The sequence below is a fragment of the Mytilus trossulus genome, chromosome 9 (assembly GCF_036588685.1).
Source record: "Mytilus trossulus isolate FHL-02 chromosome 9, PNRI_Mtr1.1.1.hap1, whole genome shotgun sequence".
NCBI lineage: Eukaryota > Metazoa > Mollusca > Bivalvia > Mytilida > Mytilidae > Mytilus > Mytilus trossulus.
In genome coordinates this window covers 3,399,896-3,412,900 of record NC_086381.1, presented here as the reverse complement: position 1 = coordinate 3,412,900, position 13,005 = coordinate 3,399,896, and the positions used below count along the sequence as shown (strand labels likewise).

General features: G+C 32.5%; 1 protein-coding gene across 1 annotated transcript; it reads right to left on the bottom strand.

The window, feature by feature from the left end:
- Positions 1–3,187: 3,187 nt before the first annotated feature.
- Positions 3,188–12,525, bottom strand: LOC134683580 (uncharacterized). Its single transcript, XM_063542886.1, has 3 exons — positions 12,465–12,525; positions 11,325–11,427; positions 3,188–3,893 (listed from the first exon to the last, which is right to left on the bottom strand). Exons 1-3 carry the CDS (start codon positions 12,523–12,525, stop codon positions 3,188–3,190), a joined length of 870 nt encoding a protein of 289 aa, XP_063398956.1.
- Positions 12,526–13,005: the final 480 nt, after the last annotated feature.

The following is a 13,005-nucleotide window of genomic DNA, read 5'->3' as shown; positions in this document are numbered from 1 at the left end:
GGATCCCAGAGGTCAATATAGTCTCCAACAAAAACAAGTTTCTATACTATAGATCAAGTACTTAATTGTGTGTTTTTTTACAACACAAAATTGTATAAATAGAGAATTTTATTTACTCAATTTTAATGAAAGGAATTCAGAAACACGCTTAAATGTATAAACCAAAGGTTTCTAATTAAATGTTGATATTTTAAAGTTAAAAAGGTACACTTTGGTTCTTGTTTCACAACTTTAAGAAAGACCACTTTAATGGTTAATTTGAACACTGGAATATCTTGATTAAAAACTGAAAGTTTAAACAGGAATATTTTTTCATTATCATTTTCATCCAAAAGTGCTGGGGTATTTGTGCTCCACAAACTTCAAAGCAACAATAAAATCATCACAACAATGTAAATACAACATTAACACATAACTTACTTCATTCAATGGACAGCAACTCTATCCCCATTCCCTATTTTATCTCCCCCAGTTCACCAGTCCGTGGATGTAACCTTCTCCCTTTTTTATCTCCCTAAATACACCAAGCCCGGGGTTTCCCCCTCTCCTTTTATCTCCCCACTTCACCCAAGTCCCTGGGTTTCCTCTTCCCTTTCTTTAAGCCCTAAAGTCCCAGTCCCAGGTATATCCCTTATTCCTCCCTACCTGCCCAAAATCACAGTCCCAGGTCAATTTTAAATAGATGCTGCTGTATTGGGCTAGGGGTAAACTAAATAGAACAATGAAAGAAAACATCAGCAAGCCAGCATAAGCTTTACATGTTAATTTAAATATGCAATGCTAATTATCCTATGCAGGTTTGCAGGTTTATGCAGATTGTGCAGTGTTAGATACATTGTTATACTTGACTTGCCAGTGTTAACTTTGGATATATTTTATATTTTTGTAAAAAAAAAAATTGAACCCAGCAAGTAATGTAATAATGTTGTACTCAGACACTATAATAATGTAATATCATTCACATCAAGTTGTTGTAAGCCCAAATCTTTTGCTGAATTAAAAATTTTCAACTTTAATTGCAAGAAAAAAGAATTTTTAATTATTTTGCTTTATTATTACTTTAAATAGATATTTAGTAAATTTTGTGGACTTTTTTCTATAGATATTTACCGGTAGTAGATTTTGTGGACTTTTTTTTATAGATATTTAGTAATTTTTGTTGACTTTTTCTTAATAGATATTTAGTAAATTTTGTCGACTTTTTTCTTTAGAGATATTTAGTAAATTTGTGGACTTTTTTTTCTGTATAAATATTTAGTCAATTTTGTTGACTTTTTTCTTTAGAGATATTTAGTAAATTAAGGACTTTTTTCTTTATAGATATAAAGTAAATTTTGTGGACTTTTTTCTTTATAGATATTTAGTAAATTTAGGACTTTTTTCTTTATAGATATTTAGTAAATTTTGTCGACTTTTTTCTTTATAGATATTTAGTAAATTTTGTCCACTTTTTTCTTTACAGATATTTAGTAAATTTAGTCGACTTTATTCTCTATAGATATTTAGTAAATTTTGTCGACTTTTTTCTTTACAGATATTTAGTAAATTTAGTTGACTTTATTCTCTATAGATATTTAGTAATAAATTTTGTCAACTTTTTTCTTTTAATACATATTTATATATTTAGTAAATTTTGTCAACATTTTTCTTTATAGAAATTTAGTTAATTTTGTCGACTAATTTTGAACTATAAACACTAAACATATTGTATAGATGCCATCTTTGTTGAAGACTATGTTGACCTCAAGACGCCTTGTTTTTGTTGTTTGTTAAGTACCCCTCTTTGATGTATACTAAATATATTTATCAGAAGCTGCCAAATTAAGATACAGAAACCTTATTTAATATTTTATTAAATATTAAAGGAGTGGTCAAGGTTAAAATGAACAAATGCAAAATTTTTAGGATGTTTAATAGGAAATAAGTGATATTTTCATTTTTTGTTTTACTTCTGATCTGTTACTTTTTATAAATGCTCACCAGAAGTGGTAATTTTATCCTTTCATCCAGAAGTAAAAATTGCTGAAAAAAAATAAATTCCCTGTATTTAAACTATAGGGGGCTTTAATGTTCATTTTCTTTCTAAAGGGTGGTGACAATTTAAATGTTTTAACTGAGTTAAAGGAAATATTTTGTATTTTTCATCAAAATTTCAAAAGTGAAATGGAATGTTGCACTGTTATGCTGGATTTTTATGCCCCATACATGATATGGGCATTATGTTTTCTGGTCTTACCCGTACGTCTGTTTGTTGGTCCGTTCGTTTGTTTGTCTGTCACACTTTGGGTTAAAAGTTACTCAGGTATTAGATGCAACTTTTAAATATTTCTATACCCCAGTCAACCCTTGGGGAAGGGAGCTATTTTTGTTCTTATTTGTGAAAATAGGTACACATATATTAAAGCTGTTTAGCAGGAATATGCTTCTTACATGTGCTTGTTGCTTTTAAGCAATTAATCATATCTGTGATCCTGCTAACAGATATAACCATTCTGTAGAAGTAAACATTGACCTTGACCTGCAGTGCATATCTTTGACCTTGCAAATAACCATTCTTACAAATAGTTTGATCTTAACTCTAGTAGACCTCTATCCTATAAAGGAGTATATGACCATTCTATTCTTGGCAATATTGACCTGAACTTCTAACCTCTAACCTATGACCAAACTTCAAGGAAAATGTTGACCTGAAATGATTGGATATCTATACTGATTGACCTTGACCTGACTGATAATTATGGTGATCCATTTTGACAGTTTCACATGTGTTGGATAAAAAGAACAGTGGTTACAAAAAGACAGACACACACTCTTTATAAATTTCCAAGTTAAGTAAATTAAACATTAAAAACTTTCATTTAAATTACAACAAAATAATTTCATTAAACTTTAATGATTAATTAAATAGCCAAAATTAAAATAAAAATATTTTGAAGTTTGAAGAAATTGTGTTATTTAGCAAAGAATGAAAATCTTTCAAAAATAAACTGAATGACCATAAATGAAAACAAAAAAATCAAGTTTCAAAAATTCACTTTTTCCAAACATTTTTTTTTAAACTAAAACAAAAATTTATACTTTTCCAAACTTTTTTTTAAACTAAAGCAAAATCTAAACTTTTCCAATTTTACTTTTTTAAAGAAAATATACAAAATGTATATGTATTTACCAAAAATTAACAAAAAAATTAGACAGCTGAGACAGTTTGGTATGAAGTAACAAGGCAGCCTAGCACTCTAGCCACCTGTCTCCACCCAGCAAACCTCCAAGCTGCCTCAGGGACAGGAGCAACATCAACCACTGGAGCAGGGATCACCTCCCAGTCCAAAGGAACACCTACATCATTACCTATAACAATATACGGTGTGACTGGAGTGGCTGGAACCTCAACCTCTTCAGGACCATACCAGACAGTCTCTTCAGCGTGGTTGGTTGTTGCATCCTCGTCCACTACCTCCTCGAACACAACAGTCTCCTCCTCTGTTGGCAGGAAAGACACAGTCTCCTCCAGGAACCAGTCGGCTGGGTCCTCCACCGTTGTGTCTATACCACACAGCACAGACAGCTCGATGACCTCTTCCTCCTCCAGAGTTGACTCCAGAACCGAGAGCTCCTCCTCGACCATATCATCCTCGTCATCAGCAATTTGAATAGCTGCTTCAGGAACCATGACGGAGAATAATCGTGCCCGAGGTACAACTGCATCGAAATGTTCAGGTTGATCATTTCTTGGCAGCTCAGGAGAGGCAACTGCGACACGGACTGGTTCTGGCTCCAACCCTAAAAGACGACGAGAGCATCGTGGTGCCTCTAGTCGTGGAGCCACATATCCATATGGCATACCAACTCGTTGGAGACGCCTGTTCATCTGGTTGTCCACGTAGGTCCTCACACTGAAATATAATATATTGATATAATACATAATCTGCTTTCCCACTTTTTTTTAACATAACATTCACATGTCAAATTGATTATGAAACAACGTCATTGAGATACTGCGTATTAATAAGTTCAGAAATTATTACATCAATTTATAATTGTGATTTTTTAAGAAAGTACCAAATTATTTATTTTTAAAAAAATCACAAATTCTGAATTTACAGTGACAAAGAAAATAAATAGAAATTGTTCACTGTTTCAGAAAATAAGATTTCATAGTTCAAGGAGCAAGTAAGGTATAGGTCTTTTTTTCAAATTTTCGTGCATGTTTTTTTTAAAGCATCGACATTTAAAACACAGGCAGAAAAACTAGTTGAGAAATCGTCCTGTTTTCCAACTCATTTAAGACAATTGGCTGTTTCAGAATCTAATGCATTTTGGGAAATACTTTCAAAAGTGTACACCAAAGCGTCTGGATTGGTTAAAAACATCCTAAACAACTGAAATTTAACCAATGGTATGACGATATTTCACTTTGGTGTATGAACAATTAGATTACCCATAGTTCTTTAGATTCTGAAAAGGTGATTTGAAAACAGAGCCTGAGAGCTCCACATACTAAATATCAAGGTCAGAAAGGTCAATTTGATGTTTAAAGTTCTAGTCTTTTGTCAACATACCAGTTATATTATCTCCTATCTAATATTAACAAGTTTTCATTCAAGTTTGTGGCAAGTCCCAATTTGTCTTACTTGTGATGTCATGAAAACACTTGTACCACATGTGGAGCAGGATCTGCTTACCCTTCTGGAGCACCTGAGATCACCCCTAGTTTTTGGTGGGGTTGGTGTTGGTTATTCTTTAGTTTTCTATGTTGTGTCATGTGTACTATTGTTTGTTTGTCTTTTTTTATTTTTTGCCATGGTGTTGTCAGTTTATTTTCGATTTATGAGTTTCAACAGACTGTCCCTCTTTTGTACATAAATTTTCACGAAATTGACATATTTCATTAATCTGGTAATTGATTTAGCTATAATTATAAACCATCAAGTGTGATATGATATTTATCCACTCGAGGCAGCTAAATTTTCAATTTAAAATGTGAGGCTCGCCCGAGCATTATTAATGTTTAAAATTTAACTGTCAAGAGTGCACTGGATAAATATCATTTGTTTGGAAAGAATATTCATGTTATTTTTTTGCATATTTATGTTTTTTTGCAAACACAATTATTCATTTTTATTTTAGTACACAGCTGTATATATCCTGCATTTGTTTGAAAAGAATATTCATTTTAATTCTATTTCCTGTTTTGACCACTGGCCAGAACATTTCTTTCCCAAAACCTTCCAACCCAAACTACATCTTAAAAAATCTTTAATCCTGTGATGTTCATTGTTTTTAATTCATAGTGTTAGTTTTAATCAGGCGATTCAACAAAACTGTTTCATATTTTGTCATCTTGGACTTTCACAGATATAACACTTCAGCATAGGATTTTGTTGTTTTTTGAAGGTCATATGTAAAAAGAGACCTATTACATGTATTAATAGTCCAGCTATCTTTATTCTAAGGTGTTAATATTTGTATTAATGGCAATCATACCATTTATTTCTAGATAATATAAAAAAATGGCTGGAAAAACAATCAGGAACCTTTATGTAAGCATTCTTTAACATTTCCAATTCTGACCATACAGCTGTTCATGAGGCAAACATTTTAAAGGGGAACCACATGATAAAAACACTGTTTTATCCACACAATTACTCATCAGAGGCAATCTAATCAAAACATTTGGAGAACCAAACAAGGAAGTTTAACTGCTAACTTTAAAATTCTAATATGTTAATGTAGCTGTGGATTAATTTATTTTAGTGGGTATCAATTTTCATGGATTAAGGGAAACTTGCTTTTTCATGGATATTTGATTTCTTGGTTTTTCCTGAGTCTTTCCAGGCAAACCCTATAGAAAATTTGTAATTTGTTGAACATTTGAATTTGTGGTGCAATGGTAGCTACAAAACCACAAAAACTTGTATCCAACAAATAATACTGAATCCACATTATACACAATATTTACTTAGGGAGCTACCATTTGATTTTTATCGGGGGGGCTAGGATGAAAAATTTTGTCCTGCATTTTTTTTAGTTGTAATCTCTGTCCTGCTTTTTTATTTTTCACTCTATCCGGTCCTGCTTTTTTTTTTTGTAGTTTATCCTGACTTTTTTTTTTTGCAAGTGTCTCATCCTGCCTTTTTTTTCACTAAAAACTCCTGTCCTTAGATAGATATAGGAAGATGTGGTGTGAGTGCCAATGAGACAACTCTCCATCCAAATAACAATTTAAAAATTAAACCATTATAGGTTAAAGTACGGCCTGCCTATTTTTTTAAAATTTCATGCTAGCCCCCCCCCCCCCCCCCCCCCTAAAAATCAAATGGTAGCTCCCTTATAATTGACAGAAAAAGAAGGGGAGTCTCTTACTATACATGAAATTTGTAAGTTTAATGGTAATTCTAAAACTTGAAATAAAGGTTTTAACTGTCAAAAAAATAAGTGTCGTTTTTCAGAAAAATCCTTTTAAAATCAAGGGGAGATAATTGTATTAAAATTTACAGGACAAATTGAATTCTTCAAAAAAAGTAAGGCATGTGACCCCTATCGTCTTTTTATTTGTTATTTTTCTGTGCAATTTATAAAAATGAAATACTTTCATTGAATCATTACCAATTCTATTGTTTAATGTTTCCTCTATAAGGGAATAAAATGCTTCGCTGAGAACAACTAGGTATACACCTGCAGAGGTCCAACCCTGAACAGTTGGGGCAAAAATGGAAATAATATTCAAGCTTGATACAGGTCTGAATCTAGATTGTAATTAAATATTTGACATATAATAGGTTTCTGAATAAATGCAGTTAAAGAACTTGAAATTGGTTATAATGAATTGAATTTATATTCAATTAAAGATTTCTTGCTGTTGTGTAATACACTGTGCTGTTTTTGAGTTAATGTCCATATGTTGATGAAGGATGGACAGACGGACACCATTGATTGATTGTTGGTTGCTTAATGTCTAGTGGCAAATATTTCATGCATATTCAGGACGAGAGCACGTTAACAATAAATACAATAGGTAGGTAGTTTAAATAGAGGTCATCTAGGATGATGATCGGGGAAATTTGGACTGCCACTGGAAAATGAGGCTATATTGGATAGGGACAGAAATTTAGCCTTGCAACAGGCCAACTAAGGACCCCTCAAAGAGTTGTCGCAAGGGTTCTTAATGTGCAAAGAGTGTGGCACTCTCTTTACACGAGGCATCGGATTTAACGTCCCCCTTCTGACCGGACGTGACTGCGAACTTGATACATCCTGCACAGACAAACAGACGCCCCACTTCAGCAAGCGTTTTACTGCCGGTCGGGAGAAGACCAAGTGACCATATTTCTATTCCCCAGTCACCTGTGGGGGATGGTATACCATAATACGTCCTGTAAACGGGCTTATAAAAATTAAGTTTCCCCTATATAAAAAAAAAAGTTGATATTTTTAATTTCAATAAATGTATCTTGGGGAACGGGTCTATCTTCAGCATATCAATAAAAAAAAATATAACGGTGAACAACAATGAAACAGCAACACTACAAAACAAATAATTAACCTCTGGAGGTCAACAGTTGTTGATTTTAAAACAGACAAGTATCTTTAATTTACATGTTATTTTTGGCATTTGTTGATTCCCATGTCTGCTTATACATGTATAAAGACATTTGAACACAAAACTTCTACATATGCCTGGGTAAAGTCCCCTTAAGCTTGTACCCAAGACCTTGACTAAAATTAATTTGGCTTTTTTAATTTTAATAAAATTTTGACACAATGTTAACTTTGACCCTTTGAAAAAAATATAAATAGAGTTGTGTTATAAGCATGCTCATGTTATGCCCGTAGCATACGTCAATAGATATAAACATCTCACCAAATTTTCATTAAAGTTGATGGAATCATTTTTGAGTGATTGTCCGAAAACTGGAAAATCTCCCTTTTTTTGAGGATAAAACTTCATAACATGGAAATGAAAAATCTAAAATTTATAAAAATCGAAAGAGAGCTTATGTCAATATGCCAGGTGAGCTAAAAAAGTAAACTTCTTCTGAATGTGGACAAATCAAAGAATTTTCTTCAGAAAAAAGTATATGTACATAGGTTTAATAATGAAAACTATCCATTTTGTTATAAAAAAACATATGCTTCATTTTTCTAATTTGAGGTTTGACATATGACTTTAAAAAAAAATTAACCACAAAGTGAATGTTCAATGTTTCTGGCAGAAAAACTAAGTCCATTTATAAGTAAAATGCGGAAAAAATGGAATTTTATTTTTACAAAATTTACTTCTAAATACTTTCTTATGATCATAAACAAGCTTTCCAAGTTTTGTACAATTCCAGGATAGTAATATTAGTTTATGAAAGTTATTAAAATTTTAAAACTTTATAACCACAGAATGAAATGTTATGTTTCAGGCAGAAAAATTAAGTCCATTTATAAGTAAAATACTGAAAAATGGGAATGTATTTGTTTAATATTTAGTTCTGGATACTATCTTAGGATCATAAACAAGCTTCTGTCCAAGTTTGGAAGAAATCCAGGATAGTTTAATAAATTTTAAAAACTTAATTGAACCACTAAGTGAATGTAATGTTTCCTGGCAGTGAATATTTGTGGACACTGCGGAATCGGCAGAATGTAGGATCATTATATCTTGCTTTTTTGAAAAAAGTCAAAGGCTCAACAAAAATAAAATATATGGGTCAATTAAGGGTCATATGAAATACCTTTCTATAAATGAGTCAAAACAACAGAGTAGCCGTGTTAGAAAATCATTTTTTTACTAAAAGTACTATAAAACAGACTTCACAAGTGGCTTTTAAATATACATAACTCTGACAAAAATTGTAATTGCTTGTGTGTGTTATCAATGGTTATCAGTGTTCAACCTCTGAAAATTTAAAGTTCTCCCTCACAATCAAATATTCATAGTTTTATTGAAATATTTTTGACCTTTCTAAAATTCCACCTAACAACCAATCAGACAATAGTCCTAAGTTAACTAAATGCAGATATGATGGTCAATCTCTAATGGATACATTTGCCTTTTAAAATACAACTGGCATATATTAGGATCATAATGGTGCAGCTACATGTATGTGAAAAATGTTTTATCAGTTTTCATGAGCTAAACTAGCAGCCCTTTATCCATACAATGGCTTTAAATTTGATGATTGTAAAAATATAGCTTGCATAAGGAGATACTTTTGACGAAGTCGAATACTGACTGTCCATTTTTGTACTTGAATTCCTTTTTAGAAGACAAACGTTGTCACAATTTTATGCAGTTCTTTCTGAGCTTTTTATATTTTTTATATACTAAATATACATGGGTCATGAAGTTAGCCAATTTTGGAAACTAATCATTGACTGGATTAAGTCAATATTTCCCTGTCAAATATTATTTGTTTAACATTAATTGACAAGTTATTAGGAAGACAACCCATGAAACACTCAAACTTTTTTATTGGGTCACAAGTCATCAAATTTGCCAATGCTGCTAAATTATCAACTTGAATAAGTCAAAACATGTACTGGCACCTTTTTATTTCGGTCACCTCTATTTTGTTTAAAATTAAATGACTTGTTATAACTCGAATAATTCCAGCCCTTTCCGTGTCAGATTTTCTTCCACACGAGGGTTTGAACTCCTTATGATCATTGGTCGCGTCGCCTGCTCTCTGTAAGAGAGAGCCAATCGGCAGCGATCAGGATAATTAACACAAATCCGATAATAATTAATTAACATCAATTAACATCATTTAACATCAATTAACATCTGGAACTCCTCCTTCCTTAGCTGCCAATTTAAATCAAAATTCCCATATTGCGTAGCGGTGTGAATTTTCCGGTTGACGGTCTTGATCGAGGAAGACGTTCAGGCGTTAATGTAGCCTTCGTAGATCAGCGGAATATAACGACTGAATTATTCGGGTTAGACTAGTTAAAGCAATATTCTGTTAAAGGGGAGACAACAAATGAAACTAACAAATTAAGTCCCCTTATTTTCTAGTCCTAGCAAAATAACATATTTATGTCTGAAATTCATTTATATCTTTAAAAACATTTTGTTAAACATTTGATTTTTTCAACTTTTACTGTTGAATTGTAGCCTTTATTGCTTCTAAAATTAAATATCTTAATAAAAAAAAAGTTTGATAGTCAATGATAGTGGATACATGTCAAAACTTTTTTCTCTCACTCAATACTGCCTACACATTAGTAATACATGCTTTTTTTGGTGAGGCTGGGTGGATTTGTCAAATAAGTTCGGATGTCTTAAAGGTGGTAAAAGAGATTTGTAAATTTTGTCTCTGTTTTGAGGTGGGTTTTTTTCATGAACTCCTATAATCATGTACATATTTAAAAAAAACCCATCCAAGAGTGTCTACCTTAAGTTAAAAGTGTTTGTTATAACAGTTTTTAGAAATCCAATTCAGTAGAGATTAAACCAGTGACAGGACATGCCAGTCAAGACTCAAAGTGAACAAAACAAAATATTTTTGGATTAGGTTATCTAATGTTCTTTTTTCTGTTATTTAAAAGGTGCTCTTTTCTAAGTTTAGTTTAAACATACCGGGTACACTGTGGCGGATCCAGGAATTTTCATAAGTGGGGGCCCACTGACTGACCTAAGAGGGGGCCCGCTCCAGTCACGCTTCAGTGATTCCCTATATAAGCAACCAAATTTTTTCCCAAAAAGGGACCCCTCCTAAATCCGCCCCTGGTACATGTATTTAATTAGAGTTGATTGGGAAACAAGTTGTTGCAACTTATATTAATCCCTTTCCACTTTGCGGATGCGAGTGCTGCCATATAGTGGCATTTCTTTTTGTTAAAAGGGGGCAGAATTAAGGACAGTAGCTTTTTAAGGGATTTTTTTTTCAATTTGAAGCAAAATAGAAGGTCAAATAAAAAGTGTGGGCACTGTCAAGACATATAACACTGTAATCTAATGATTTATATTTTTTTTTCATCTCAGCTTTACCAATATATTAGTAAGGAGAATTGGTATGAATGCTTATTAGACAACTATTCACCAGAGTTTAAATGACATGGATATAAGCAATTATAGGCCATCATATGCTTCCCACAGCTAGGCTCACAACACAAATATTGATTCTTCTTTTGTTTATCAAATTATAATAAAGTTGACAATTTGAAATAGCTTCAATTCACTTTTTGATGTAGCACTCATTTCAGATTGTCATAATAAATGTGCAATAATCTTTTGGTCAGTACCACTTTTAACTTGTTTACTAATTCATTGAGACATTTTTCTATGTTTCTATGAAAAGAGAGAAAAGAGATTGGAAAATAATATAACTTACCGTGGAGCAACTGGAGGTAGGCCGTTTCCTAGAACTTCTGCTACTACGTCTAATGCGTTGATTGCCATTTCTTTAAGTTTTCTATTTGTATTCTCTATGTGGGCTGAAAACAAAAATGGAAACCAATGGTGAAAATTTGTCAACGAAAAAATACAATCTTAAAAAAAATATGACACAATCCTTAAATTTAACCATGGTAACAACTTATTTATGATTGTTAAGTTTTTACCATTTTTAAACCAATTTATTGACTGTTCATCCCAACTAAAAAATAAATATTTTCTAACCCTCCACCACCCTATAAAATAGATAAAAATACTAATTTTCTCAAAACCCAAAAGATTAATTTATCTTCCCAACCAAAATAAAATATTAGATAATAAAAAAATAAATGTGACAAGAGCATTTAGCTGAAAAGAAACAAAAAATGATTTAATTTCAAGGATTGTTTATTAAGATTTGACCACCTGACCACTGCATTCAACCAATCATATGGCAGTCCATCCTGTTTTGTAACACAAAGTCACATTAACTGAAGGCTTTATGATGAGAAAAATTCTGTTTACACCAAAAAAATGTAATTTTCTCAGAAAAAAGGATACCAATAAACAGGGGCAGGTCCAGGTAAGGGCGTTATGGGCGTACGCCCCCCCCCCCCTTTAAAAAAAAAAACAAAAAAAAACTATTGTTATAATCTGCTAGTATTGTATTGAAAAATGGCAATTTATCATATTCATTAATTAAACACATACTCTGATTTCTTTTTATACTGATTCCCCAATCTGATGGGTCATCATCAACCGTAAAATTTCGTTTCTCGGAGTCTGGCGTGTTCGACTATGCGATTAGTATCCATAGTTGTTGATGTGATAAAGAATTTGCCAAAGATGTCGATGTCCAAAAAAAAATGTCAAAAGACCTTAAAATCGTATCAAGGTGTCTTGGACACCTTTTTTAAACAACCAAAACGGTAAGTAAATCTATATATAATACATGAATTTTGGTTGTTTTGTGTGATAGTCACACTAACTTCGATTCCCCACAGCCATGATTATTACAATACTGATATGCCTTCGCCTGAAACATTCAGACAAGAGATGAGACTCTGGCAGTCGTTTTGGGAAAATCAACCGGACAAACCAGAGTCAACAACATCAACCTTAACTGATGTAAGGGCATGCTCGACTTTATTTCCAAACATCATGAAAGTTCTCTTCTGACTTGCTTTGACGAGCGTCACGTCAAGCCCACCTAAAGAGCTAACTCATCCCTCAAGTTGATCAAGAATGATTTGAGAAGCACCATGAAGGAGGATCGCCTAAATGCTCTGCTTCTTTTATATGTTCACAGAGACATTAAACTTGATTTTGATAAAATTGATGATGATTACGCCATGAGAAATCCACGTAAAATGGTTCTAATGAGTCCACTCATTTTTGCGTCAAGGTACATGTATACTAGAAATATGTATATTTCCACATTAAAGCAATACTCTTCTTCAGTGTTTATTTGTCTTGTATCATGTGTGTCGTTCAACGAAACCCGAACTTAATCAAAAATAGAGGGATTACTTCATAATTTGATGCTAAATTGTTGAAATTCAGGAGCTTCTGAGCTTCCCCATGGACCCTCAACCGTAATCACGCCTCTCGTTCATAAAATTCTGGCCTAGGAATTGAAA

Coding starts and splice junctions, on each gene's coding strand:
- LOC134683580 (XM_063542886.1), bottom strand. CDS start 12,525: ATGTTTGGAAATAAAGTCGAGCATGCCCTTACATCAGTTAAGGTTGAT. Junction 11,428..12,464: donor GGTTGATGTTGTTGACTCTG/GTTTGTCCGGTT, acceptor TTTTGTTTTCAG/CCCACATAGAGAATACAAAT. Junction 3,894..11,324: donor CTACCTCCAGTTGCTCCACG/GTAAGTTATATT, acceptor ATTATATTTCAG/TGTGAGGACCTACGTGGACA.